The sequence below is a fragment of the Pelecanus crispus genome, chromosome 2 (assembly GCF_030463565.1).
Source record: "Pelecanus crispus isolate bPelCri1 chromosome 2, bPelCri1.pri, whole genome shotgun sequence".
Taxonomy (NCBI): domain Eukaryota; kingdom Metazoa; phylum Chordata; class Aves; order Pelecaniformes; family Pelecanidae; genus Pelecanus; species Pelecanus crispus.
In genome coordinates, this window is record NC_134644.1 from 128,284,906 (window position 1) to 128,297,534 (window position 12,629).

The following is a 12,629-nucleotide window of genomic DNA, read 5'->3' on the forward strand; positions in this document are numbered from 1 at the left end:
TGAAGTCTTGGCTTTACACAATGATGACTGAAATTAAGCATAGCTGTCATTCCTAGATGGCATAATCAAGTTGCTCAATAACTACTAGAAAAACAAATGCCTATTTGCAGACCTTCCTTTATGTGCTGCAAGATGTGTACACAAGCAACAACGTTGCTATTGTCAAATTCTTCAAATGGAATATGGACGCGAATTTGTACCACACAGGATTTTGACTCAAACTTAACAAACATACCCGTTCATCAAATCCAGCGATTTTTGCATGGTATTCTGGCAGTGGTTTCCCTTTTCCATCATACTGACCTGAAGAGGTAGTGGAAAAAAATAAAAGAAGAAAAAAAGTTACATAGATTGATTTTAGGTTTTTTTTAAAAGTGTGTTTAAGAACACAACACACTTCCAAATATTTTGTCAAGTTGGTAGAATGATAACTATGAAGAAAATATTTTAAAATGCATAAAAATCCATCATACACATCATATGATTTTATCTGTGAATTACTAATATTCTTTCCTTGTTAAGCTGTTAGAATTGCAGCTCTTAATGTTTTCAGAGGACACATCCTTTTTGAATTAGATTTAAACATGTATTAGATTTATAGATCAGATTTCCTGGAGTCAGGCCTTTACAAAGAGTACTAATTTCTTAGGTAAGAGATACATTTTTAGATACAATTTTTAAAATGAGGGCTACAGCTTAAGAGCAGATTTAAGAGATGATGAATGAACAGAGTTATTTCAGATTAAATCTACCTCTTTGTAAGGCCAGAAAGAAGAGCGACATAGCCAACATAAGAAGTAGAGCTCAAGAGTAGCAACTTTCTTCTAAGGGACAGGTCACCAGTGACACTGAAGGGGAACTTACCAGGAACTTCTAGTTCATTCCTCAAGAACTCAGCTTTGAATTCACTCATCCACGGTGAACATTCTTTCAGGTTTCCAGGTTCTTTGTGGGTTTTGTTCATTTTTGAGAGAAGAGACTTTGCAATCTCACTAAAGTCACTAGCCTTCATATTCAACAGTTCTGAACCACCTTTTCCAAAATGATGGTTGAAGTCCTTCCCAAAAGCCTGAGGTTCATTTATAGAAAGGAATCCTGTTAACACAGTGCTAGGAACTCCCCAGAACACCAAAACAGTACCTTCCTACCTACACACACCTTCATCTGAACTCCTCAAATATATCAATCGTCCTTCCACTCCAGTTCTTTTTTTCTCCATTATTTCTAGTCTGTCAGAACCTTTTCACTGCCTGTTTGGTAGCCCCACCAGCTATTATCAACAGAAATACCTACATTTCACCAATCCAGTATATCAAAGATCTGTAGAATTAGATCATAAACCTTTCTGCTGTATCAAAATCAGAAGCTTAACCCTCCTTACCTCCTCCAGCTGCAGTTTGATTCTGAGTGAGCATACCAATAACGCTGCTCATTAAACCTAATACACGTACCTCATCTGCTTACAAAAATTTAAGAACAGCTAGTGAAATATTAATATAAAATAAAAATATTTCAGTGTGTACCTATCAAACAAATACAAATTCCATCATGAAGCTAAATATAGGATTATTATCAGAAGATTTAATTGAGGTCCCAGTCTTTAGATGTTACCACACTTTCAAACTGCTGCAACAAAACCCAAAAAACCCTCAACTGTTCTATTTACAAATGGTGAAAAAAAATACAGATAGATAAGTTAGCTAACCTTTTTTTCCCCCTAGAACTTGAATACTCAGTGCTTTATGGAGGGTCTGGGTCTTTGGTTTGGGTTTTTTTTGGTTTGTTGTTGTTTTCTTTTTTTTTTTTTTTTTTTTTAAACTAGCAGCAACCATACTACATAGTAAGCAAATACAGCCTAGCTAATTTTATATATACATCTTTTGGTTAGCAAAAAAGGTATTATTACATGTACATGTCATGCATGTCATATAGCTTCATTTATTAAGAGAATTTTTTGCCTCATGTTAGCAAACGTCAATTTCAATGTTTTATTTTCTATTACATTTATTATTCTTGATTTGCTTTGAGATAATTTGGATGTAAAATGTATAAAACCATATTTTAAAAGTATTTTAAATATTCTGATAAAGGAGAACTGCCAAGACATTTCATACTGATCCATTTAATAAATAAAGTAAGTATTATCTGCAAGTAGTTAACTGAGTTGACTTCTTGTGTCCATAATTCAAGGTTCTAGAAAAAACAGATGTCCCCCTCTTGGACCTCACTGGTTATTAATGGCTTGGAAAGATATGTAAGCTCACTTGTTTTTTCAATGCCTGATCATTTTTCTCCCAGGCTAAGAAGGACACAGATATTTCACTGAAGTAAATGAAAATATAGAAAACATTATCCTTCAGAAGAAACTGCTACAGGCAACAACTTTATCAGTTTTTAAAGTCATGGATTTTCTTGCTTAAGTGGACCAAAGTGCACACAAACCACCCTAGCAACCAAACGCAGACTGCCTTTGTCCTCCTGCTAGGCCCTTTGCTGCGCTTGTACCCCGTATGGCTCAACCTACAGCTGCTCCTGTCCCTCTACCCCCACCCCGACAGCAGCACATCCTGCAAATTCTTATCCCCATTACTCTTAAGTTTAAAGTCATTACCACCAGAGACCCAGCTTATCTTGCAGCAACATATTCAAAGGGCTAGTATGCCCCTAAACTCCCAACTGCCCTTTCTGCTGCTGTATCACCTCACCTCCTCCTGACCCCACCTTACTCCATCCTCCACCTTCCCTGCGCATGGGGAAGGAATCTCCCTAGAGACACTTGGATAATTATCTAATGCTGATGTGATGTAAGAATGGCCATATGGCAGAGACCTGGATCCACCTAGCCCTGGCCATGGGGCTATGCACATAGAGTACAAGCATACAGCCATGCTTCTACAGGAATATCACTCTCCTGGCCTCCAGCAATTTGCAGCTCAGGGATTTCTGGGCTCAGAAGTGTGCATCTGCATGTAAAAGCTCTCAAAGCATTTTCCCCTCCCATGCTATTGTCTACTTGCTATTTGAACCGATGAAAGCATCCATAATATCCTGCAGCAGGAGTTCAGCACTTAAGTGTGTACTGAATGAGGAAACACTTCTCCCTGTTTGTTCTGAACCTGCCATTTCCACAGGATATTTACTCCATGCTTGGCGCTCCTGGTGTTGAGAGGCCTATTGTATCTGTCATCATTGTGCCTTTTCCAACTGCAGGAATGCTGAAGTTGTTCCTTGTACAGAGGTTACTCTGGACCTCTGATTATTCTTGCCACTCTGAACCTTCTCTGGTTTCATTATATCTGTGTTGAGAACTGCGGACGAGGACTACAGTGTTCAAGATGCAAGAGTCAGAGAAGGCTGCTATGTCAATGTGTAAGTCCATGTTTTGTTCTCTATTCTTAATAACGACTAACAGCCGGTTTTCCTTCTTGACCGCTCTTCAGTATTCACAGCTGATGTTTTCACAGAGCTATCACAAATCAAGATTTTGTTCTTGAATTGCAATAGTCAGCTCAAACCCAAAGACTTTATATGTGGAAACTAGGGTATGGTTTTCGTTTGCGTTTTTTTTTTTTTTTTGCCACATGCATCACTTCATTTTTCTACACTGACTTTCACTATTTTAGATCTCAGTCAGTTTTGTAAAGTCCTTTCTGTAATTCTTCATAGTTGTAAGTCTTTTGAATAACTTACCCTAAATGACTAAGTATCAGCAGCAAATTTGAGTAGCATAATACAGCAAAACACCCTAGAGTGTTCATATATCCTTGGCAGCAGGGAAAAAAAACCAAGGCCAGATTCCTGTGCAGGTTCACGGATGGTCAGAGAGGCCCAGGCCCTGAGAACCTGGCAGCGTGCAGGACAGGGGAGGCAGACACTGAGAAATAGGGAACACTTAGTCCTGCAGGGCAGTCAGAAGTGGAAGCTGAACTACAGTATATCCATAGCTTCTAGCAAAGAAATCCTAGTCCCATATTCCTGACTTTATCTCCTGTCTCATCAGGTCCTGCAGCACCTGTAAAAGCTGTGATCTGGTCCCCTCTTTTGACTTTCTAGTGCCTTCTAGAAAAGCCAACACTACTCAGTAATCACACATACCTGAATAAACCTTTTCCTCAGCAATCCAAGACCAGGAGCATCTAAATTTCCCAAATTCTTGTACATTCCTTCATACATTTCCTTAAGCTTATTTTTATTCCTTGGAGCTTTTACCAACTCATTTACGACATCCTCAACCCAATCCTGCAAACATAAGGAAACAGCTGAGTACTGAGAAAAAGTTTACTGACCCTCACTCTTTGGTAATCTGCTTAGATTGTATTTAGGTTACCATATTTACTAACGGTCAACTTATGTGTCTTTTGACAACCAATACAGCAATAAAATGGCTATGGAAATATTTCCCTTCCATTCTGTCTCTTGATAAAATATTTCAACTTAATAACATAATTATGTTTACTACCATAGTGTCTAGCACAAACTAAGAAAGCCCCTATGGGGCCAGGAGCGGTATCTAACACAAGACAAGAATCCTTTGGACAATGGGCTCAGAATGTAGACAGGGAAGCCCAGCAGAGAGCAGGGAAAGGGCACAAGAACACAAATAGTTGGGAATCACAGAGATGGCCACAAATGTAACAGTTTCAGAACAATTGAGGAAGACTGATCACGGGGCAGGGCAGAGACCCTGAAGGAGAAAGCTGAAAAGGGTTAGTGCAAAACAGCCAGCTGGCACAAGGGAGAGAGACCATCGCCAGCGAAAGCTGCTGACAGCACCCTGACATCATCACCAGTTGATTCTGGGTTGAACCGCTTCCTGCGGCTGTGGTGTCAACCAAACTGCAGCAGGCCCCGCCCAGCACTCTCTTTCTGAAACAGAGGGTGAGGAATGAAGGGTAAGGGAGGGGGAAATAAAAATACACTTTACCTTAAAAAGCATTATGGGATCAGAGAGCTGTTCCAGGGAGCGAACAAAATCTTGAACTACTCCTCCTCTGTCCAACTTATTCCTGATCCTTTAAAAGGAAAAAAAGCACATCACAATGCAACAGGAACTACCATCACCACCTAGCCTGCAGATAAGCAACGCTCCAGACTGTCTGCTATATTCAAGAATCTGGCAAAATAATCTGGGGGTAGGTAGGAGGACTCCCTCAGAATTCTTTCATGGGCTGCATGACTGTCCTTGCCATGTGGCTCCCAATTTTTATTTAAGTGTCCCACTAAGAAAATAGGAGCTTAGTGGGGGAGTGGAAAGCATACTTGCAACAGCCATAGGCATTAACCAGACTATACATCCTGTCACAACAGTTACTCAAGGGCCACAGTTTGTGAAGTACAAGACTTTACCTTCTTATTTTAAGTGAAATTCAGCAAACATATCAGAGATTTGAAAAAAGGCAAAAGGACACCTAAAAAATTGCAGTAGTGGTTCTACAGCACTGTGTGATAAAAGTTGACTTTTGCATGGGGATTAACTCAGGTTTTATTGCACAGCAAAACAGGCAAGGGAGGGCTTAAAGAGGAAGGCGCATGCTGCACACTAAGTAGAGAAGACAACAACAACGAGCTGTCATTCCCCAAAACATAATGTGCATCCATTTCACTGGCCCTCTCTGAAGTCTGGTAGGAGCATCTATTCTATTTAAATATCTCTGCTCTCACTTGGTATTACAATGACTCTTAAGTGTCCAAGCTAGCTTCATTCACCTTTGATGGGTACTGACTCTCACTGCTGTGAAGTCTACTACAGTAAGAGCCTAATCATGCACCTGATTTGCCTTCAGCCTCAGCAGAGTAGGAAAAGGAAAAAGAGACTTTGACTACCACAGAATTACCAGTAGAAAAGGCTTGCCTCTCTGTGGTCGTCTTGTTTTTCTTTGAAAAAATTCTAACTTCTCACAGCCTGGGGACTACATGTACTCAACTCTTCAGAGAGTATTCAGGCCACCAACCCGAGTATGTCTAATACTGAGAGAGCTTATGTATCGGTTTTCCCTGTGCCTTTAAATAAGAACACGGTGCACATGAGACTACCCTCTAATGTTTCTCATACCTCCAAAAGAAAACAGTTTCATGAGAAAAAAGAAATAAATCTCTCCACTCCTGAATAAAAAACATACAAAAGAGCTACTCTGATTGCAAGTTCACCTTTCTACGAACTCCTTGTTCTTACAACCAGTTGCAGTATCTTTGAAACAGAAACTTTCACTGCTGATCATGAAAGGGTAGATGATTGCCTGGGGATAGGTATTTGCGATCTCTTCAACAGTATGTTGCACGGCTACTGCTTCATCCTTGTCAAGTAGTGCCATCATCTGGCTAATCCAACCAATGAACTGCCAACAGGGAACCGAAGAAAGCTGCAAAAACACAGACACCGCTTTCAACTTTGGTCCTCCTCAAAAATACCAAACATAGCAAGCGCAAACAAAACTGCTCTGTGGCCCAGCCTGACAGACAGAAACACATGAAAAGGAAACAGAGAATGCCAACTAGGTTGCACAAAACATCCCCCAATAAAGCAGATTTCATTATTTTTATTATTACCACTACTAGCACCACCACCACCACTAACTACTGCTGCTTAATAGGTTTTCCTTTAGAAAGATCTGCAGTTTGTTGATCAAGAGGAAGCTTTATACCCAAACTTGTGGCTTGTCTGCCTGGATGCAGTATAATAATTTTTGATCACCACACACAAACAACTCAAAAATTTGAAGGGATAGTTCAAACACCATTGGGTTGAAGTCTTTGAGTAAAAAAAAGCCAGGGAGAAGAACACTGGGAACTCCTACCACAGTTTTGTTCTTCCTTCAACTTTGAAGAGGTTTGGGCCTGCTGACAGATATTAATTTTAGTAGAGCATCCCCTGCCAATATACTTCAATGCTCACCTCACTCCAAAAGCCGTATTACTTTTGAAAGAAGTGCTACAATGTATTTTCTTGTGATAGCAAGAGACCAGACTCCAACTCCTTTCCTCCTGTCTCATCCCTTTCTACCTTTGTAACAGAGCTTAAGATCAGATTGCCAGTCTTCATCTCACAGAAAGAGAGAGGACAAAGAAAAGCCTGGTGAAGTTCTTTTCTGGGTGAGGTTTGTTAACTGGACCAAGCATCAGGTTCTGGTTGAACCATCAGAGTTTCACTGCGGCCACACCTTGTGCACCTCAGCCGTTTTTGCTATGTTCTCAGTTTCTCGGGATAACTAAACCGTGTTTCTGCCTCTTTCGAGTTCTTCCTCTGACAGGGCCTGGCACTCTCTGAGCACCAGTGCAATGGGCTTGAAAACGCAGGCAGGCCAAAGCAGGAACAGGCGTGAGTCACAGAGGACCTCTCAGCTTATCTGTCCCACGACAGCCGGGAAGGCAGCGTGGCTCACGGTATCCTGCTGCGGAACGGCAAGGGAGGGACAGGTTGTGGAAAGAAGGAAGAAGCTGTAGTAACCTCTGAAGAGAAGACGGACAGGGAGAGGTGGAAGAAGTGGAAAAAGCCTGGAAAGCTGTTGGCTTCCTGTATACAGGAAACTCAGCCTACAGAAATAAGACATGTTCCTCACCCTAATCCTACACACCTTTATCAACCCACTGAAATCGTTCAGAAGGAAGAAAAACCACAACATAATTTTTCCCCTGCAGCTCTCAAACTAACATTTGGAATTAGAATAACGATAAAAAGTTAAACTTTGAAGAAAAAAGTTTCTGTCCATATGAATTAGACTCAGCAAGTGAGAAAAAGACAAGGAATAATGATGGGATAAGATGTATCTGATTTACCTGAAGCAAAACTTACCAGTCTAACCTCTCCGTCCATCCAACCTCCACCCCCACCTTTTAAATTCGATTTATAGCAACATTTGCTGCCAGGAAAATGGAAGCAACTAACCTCTCGTGTAACTAGACCCAATGTCTCTGCTGGATATCTTTCAATTATTTGCAGCAGTCTAGGAAATCTCAGCCTGGCTTCTCTGGAGTTCAGTTTTAAAGCTTTTATCATTTTCTCCACCACAATAGCTGGGAATAGCTGCAGATCTGCAGTGTTAATTTCTGCCAAGAGACATTAAACAAGAATTATCAGAAACACCATCACTTGTTCCATGTCTTTGATCATCTGGAACGTTCATCTTTATAATTCAGTACGTTTTTTCCCCTGTGTATTTTGTATTTTTACTTTGTTCTCCTTCCCATCTGTTGAACTGCACACATCAGCAACACATGTACTTGGGGACTGTAAGGATTAGCTTTATCAGGAAGCTGCATCACTGCTGGTATCTTGCCTGCTTTAAACAGAGCACTGCTGTGGTCTGGGAAGGAACAAGGGAAGCATCTGCTGGACATGATATATATCTCACAAGTGAGAGGGAGGCTACGAATGATTCACTAGTACCAAAAGCTAGAGGTAATAGTTAGGGGGGGAAAAGAAATATAAATACTGTTGAACTGGAGGACAACCTGTTCCATTTAAATTCAAGCTGATCTCCTGGGTATCACAAAAGCTCACATATGACAGACAAATCCACCTCACATGCTTAGGAGAAATCCTGACTAACCAAGCAAGCCTTCTTCTTCCCTGTGCAGATGCTGGTCACAGAAACGGACCAAAGTCATATATGCATCGATAACTCCCATCACATCTACATGTTCCATGGAGTGGGACTGCACCTCCTCTTCGGACTTCCTCGCGGCACTGCTGAAACACTGGAAAGCCTTCTTGTTCAGACCTGCCAATACCTGAAATTCAAACATAAGAGGAAAAAAAAAAAGACATGTTAGCAAGTAGCATTCAACAATTCTTTTTGAAACTGGAGCTTGATTGCAAGTCTTGAGTAGATAAAACTTTAGCTGTACTAGATGTTTCAACCAGCTGATACAAAGAAAAAAATTGGGACGTTATTTCTAACAGTAATTTCCAGAACTTTAATTTCTACAATTTTCAATGGAAAAATAGAAAACACACTTTTAACTTAAACTGGTCTCTGGAAACGTTATGTGGAATTTTTATAACTGCAAAAAAGTTAATGTTACTTGAGTTTCTGCAAACAGTTAACAGAAAAAACAATGAAAAAATGCTATTTTTTCCTATTAAGACATATCTGCAATGTCTGCATAACGGCTATACTTCAAACCTGTGTTAAAAAAAGCATGCATCAAACTATTTCAAATCTGATGTCTTTTTCCCCTATTACAAACATAGTCATTTTGACCATACCTTTCTAATGCAGCCTAGGCAGTGAAGGACTTGACAACACCCTTTACAACTGAATGTTTATAAATCAAGTACATATATTCTCATATTGCCAACAAGCTTACCAACCTCAGACATTGTAGCTATTGTAGTTACTAAACAAAATACTAAATTGCTGCAGAACAAGTTGGAACAATTGAAAAATGCTGTAACTGAAATTAAATAGTTTGAATTTCAGGTAGGTAGAGGGCAACTACCAGGGTCAGAGTACTGCTTAGTACTAAGCTAAAATAAGGCTAAGCTCCTTAATCTTACAGAAATATCTGGTATCCCAATCTGACTCATCTGACACAGAAGAGCTTTTCTGCTCGTCTTTCAGATCTTAAGAAGAATGCTCTTAATAATTAGCTAATAAATGAAGCTTATTAAGATTTTGCTCAAGTTTATACACACGTGAAAATTTTAAAGCTTTTTTGCAAGAATCTCTTCTTTATCTGCTTTTCTTTAACAACCATAAAAACACAAATTAAGAACAATTTTTTTCTGTTTTATACTGGTATGATTCATATCTAAGGGCCTCCGTGATGACTTTAGGAATTAATAGGAAGAAGTCAGCAGAGGTACTTCCAATTCTTGCTCAATCAATTTGACAGACAAGAGGTCAGTGCCATAGCATGTGGGACAACTGACAACATACACGATTTCAGATGCAGCACAGTCTGCCACTGTATTCTTCAAATGCACACCTGTCTTAAAAACCCCTCTCCTCTCTATCACTAAAATTATTTAGATAAAAAAAGTGGATCAGTATCATCATCATCATTATAAAGATCTCTTTATGAAATGAGATAGTCTGACAGCATGAAGAAGCTCAGAAATGTCCAGCTGAAACAAAGGGATTCTTTGAGGATCATGGTCCCACGCCTTGTCTTGTCACTGTGCACACAGGTGCTACGACTATGTCTTTCCCCTCAAAACAAAATGCAGGAACAGAGAAACACAAGAACACTCTCCCAATTAAAAAGGCTACAAGTGGTGCAGAACTCCGGGAGAACAAAAAAAAGACAAAACAGTAACCATAGCAGTTCTGTGTTTTCTTGGTTTTTTTTTTTTTCCTTCTTTCCCTAGCTGGTATTCCTGGACAAATCACTGCTAATAGCAGATGGATTTCACATTCTCTGTATATATCCATACCCATCACTACCTATTGAAGTACTGATTACAATACTGAAATATCTAAAAGCTTTTCTCCTCTCACTTACCTTTTCAGGACTCTCAAGACTTTCTCCTAATAGTACTGATATTTTTCTAGCTTTTTCTTGCTCGATTTGCTCAAGACATCTTGGATCTTGACTAAGAGCATTGGCCATGATGTGGTACGTAGTACCCAGAAGAAGATTCTGATTTCGGGAGGCCATTATGTTCTTGCTAAGATAGTCAGATTTGGTATCTTCTGTTGGAATTCAAAAACAAAGCTGGTAATTTGACAACAAAGGAGCTTTGTATAATAAACAACATGAAGCAAAGAGAAGGCTGTTACCAAGCAGGGAGATGGTTTTTAACACTGAGAGTATGCGTTCAGGAGAACTCTGGTTCCGGCTGCAACTATGCGTAAAGCGGCAATAGGCATAATTCCACCTCACCAGCCAGTCTTCCCTTGTTTTGGCTTCTTTGCATAGGTCTTTCAGAAGCTTCCTGACAACTGAGAAGCTGTTCTGTATTTAGATTAAGACAGAATTTTCAGATAATATACGTGAAGAGGAAATAAAACATTTCTGCAACGAAACTGGGATGGGATGAGAGGATTTAGGTAACATAAGTAAAGCTATAATAAGATGAAGAGAGGTCCATTGCTCGTTAGGTCTCATATTCAAAAACAGATTTGTGCTAATGGAGAAATTTGAAAAGAAAAAGAGAAGAAGAGAGGTTTGACAAACTGAGGAAATTAAAAAAATTTTACCTGCATGACTAAATAGGCATTAACTGTTCTGCTGTACAAACACATATGAGAAACGTAACTTGGTTTATAATACCACTAAGCAAATCACTTATGTTTGTGTTTTGATGAAAAGTTTCATTTAAGCAACACTAAAGGAAATCTTATTTCATTTACTCCTTTAAGAGTGTATAATCTACACAGCACTAATGTTATATTTGGCTATTACAGTCCTTAAAATAAATTCTGTCACTGATTGCAGACTTCTGCAGCATCTCAGAAGATGATGGAGACCTCGACTTAAATATTACTTGTCTTGTCTCAAGCTTGAAACACCAAAGGCCCATCATCAAAGAAAGCGATGTTTCAGTCATTTTAACAGTCAGAACCAAAACAAAATTTCTAAGTCACTTAGCTTTAGTTCTTTATAGAAGTGTTACCCTAACAGCATAATGAAAACCATAAAAAAAAAAACCAACCAAACATAAAACTTTTCATCATTGCTGACTGAAGTAAATTATATTGATTCAATCTGAATTTGATTTGTTTTCTTGTACAGAAGAGATTATTTGTAAATGAGAAAGCATAATGTTTGGTTGCAAGCATCCCTTCCACTAAATGCCGCAGCATTGCACATACTTTATTTTTCTGCCCTTTAGAGTGTCAGAAACCATCTGTGGATCAAAGGGGCCTTCAGGCACATTTCCAGTAATGACAAATTATCATCAGGTTTTTAATTAACATTCATCCATTTGTTTTCTTTCTCTGTGGAACTGACTTTCCTGAGCTTTCAAAATGTCCTGGAAAGCAAGGCCAAAGACAGACAAGGTCTGCCCTGGTAAAAAGATGCCCAAGACCACCCTACAAGGCTTTTCCAGCTGTAGTTTCTATATATTTTCTCACAAACCTGGAATCTATCAGACAGTACAGTTACCTGTTTCCTGGCACTTTCTATCATCTTCATTTTCATGTCAAATTTGCAGCTTTTAATCATTGAGTAAATGTCTTCACCCTGTTGATCCACTTCCATTTGGTCACCAGCACCATATTCTTCATCCACCTCCATACTATCATTGGCCTGATCACAGAGAAATTTCTCCTGCAGTTTGTCAAGAAAGAAACACCTGCCCAATGACAACAGGAGTACAAATCACTCTGGTATGCATGCAAGGGAATGAACATTCAAAAGTGCTGATCTGCCTGATAGTAAACAAAGCTAAGAAAAAATGGCAAGCTATAGCAATCACCTTTAGGAAAGGCTAAACATAGTCCCCAGAGTCTGGAAAGTCACAACCAGGGACAGGTTGACCCTGAGAGCCTTCTAGGATCTTGAATCAACAAGATTAAGTATTAGAAAATGTCCATAACAGAGTAGGAATTTTTGTTAGTTCGTTCCTTTAAAATCATAGCTACAACCTCAAAGTTCACTAAGACACAACCTGCCTTCTAACTTGACCAAAGTGCAAACAAACAGGAATCTTGTTTATATCATGTTAAGTGCCACCTTGTATT

General features: G+C 39.4%; 1 protein-coding gene across 1 annotated transcript in view; it reads right to left on the minus strand.

The window, feature by feature from the left end:
- Positions 1 to 12,629, minus strand: part of PRKDC (protein kinase, DNA-activated, catalytic subunit) — an 84,352-nt gene that overhangs the window by 7,121 nt on the left and 64,602 nt on the right. The window contains exons 69-78 of the mRNA XM_075705984.1: positions 12,052 to 12,241; positions 10,722 to 10,896; positions 10,444 to 10,634; positions 8,547 to 8,727; positions 7,883 to 8,043; positions 6,148 to 6,359; positions 4,925 to 5,012; positions 4,096 to 4,239; positions 865 to 1,069; positions 236 to 303 (exon numbers count right to left, since the gene is read on the minus strand). Coding sequence (XP_075562099.1) covers positions 236 to 303; positions 865 to 1,069; positions 4,096 to 4,239; positions 4,925 to 5,012; positions 6,148 to 6,359; positions 7,883 to 8,043; positions 8,547 to 8,727; positions 10,444 to 10,634; positions 10,722 to 10,896; positions 12,052 to 12,241 — 1,615 coding nt within the window. The remainder of the gene's footprint in view (positions 1 to 235; positions 304 to 864; positions 1,070 to 4,095; positions 4,240 to 4,924; positions 5,013 to 6,147; positions 6,360 to 7,882; positions 8,044 to 8,546; positions 8,728 to 10,443; positions 10,635 to 10,721; positions 10,897 to 12,051; positions 12,242 to 12,629) is intronic.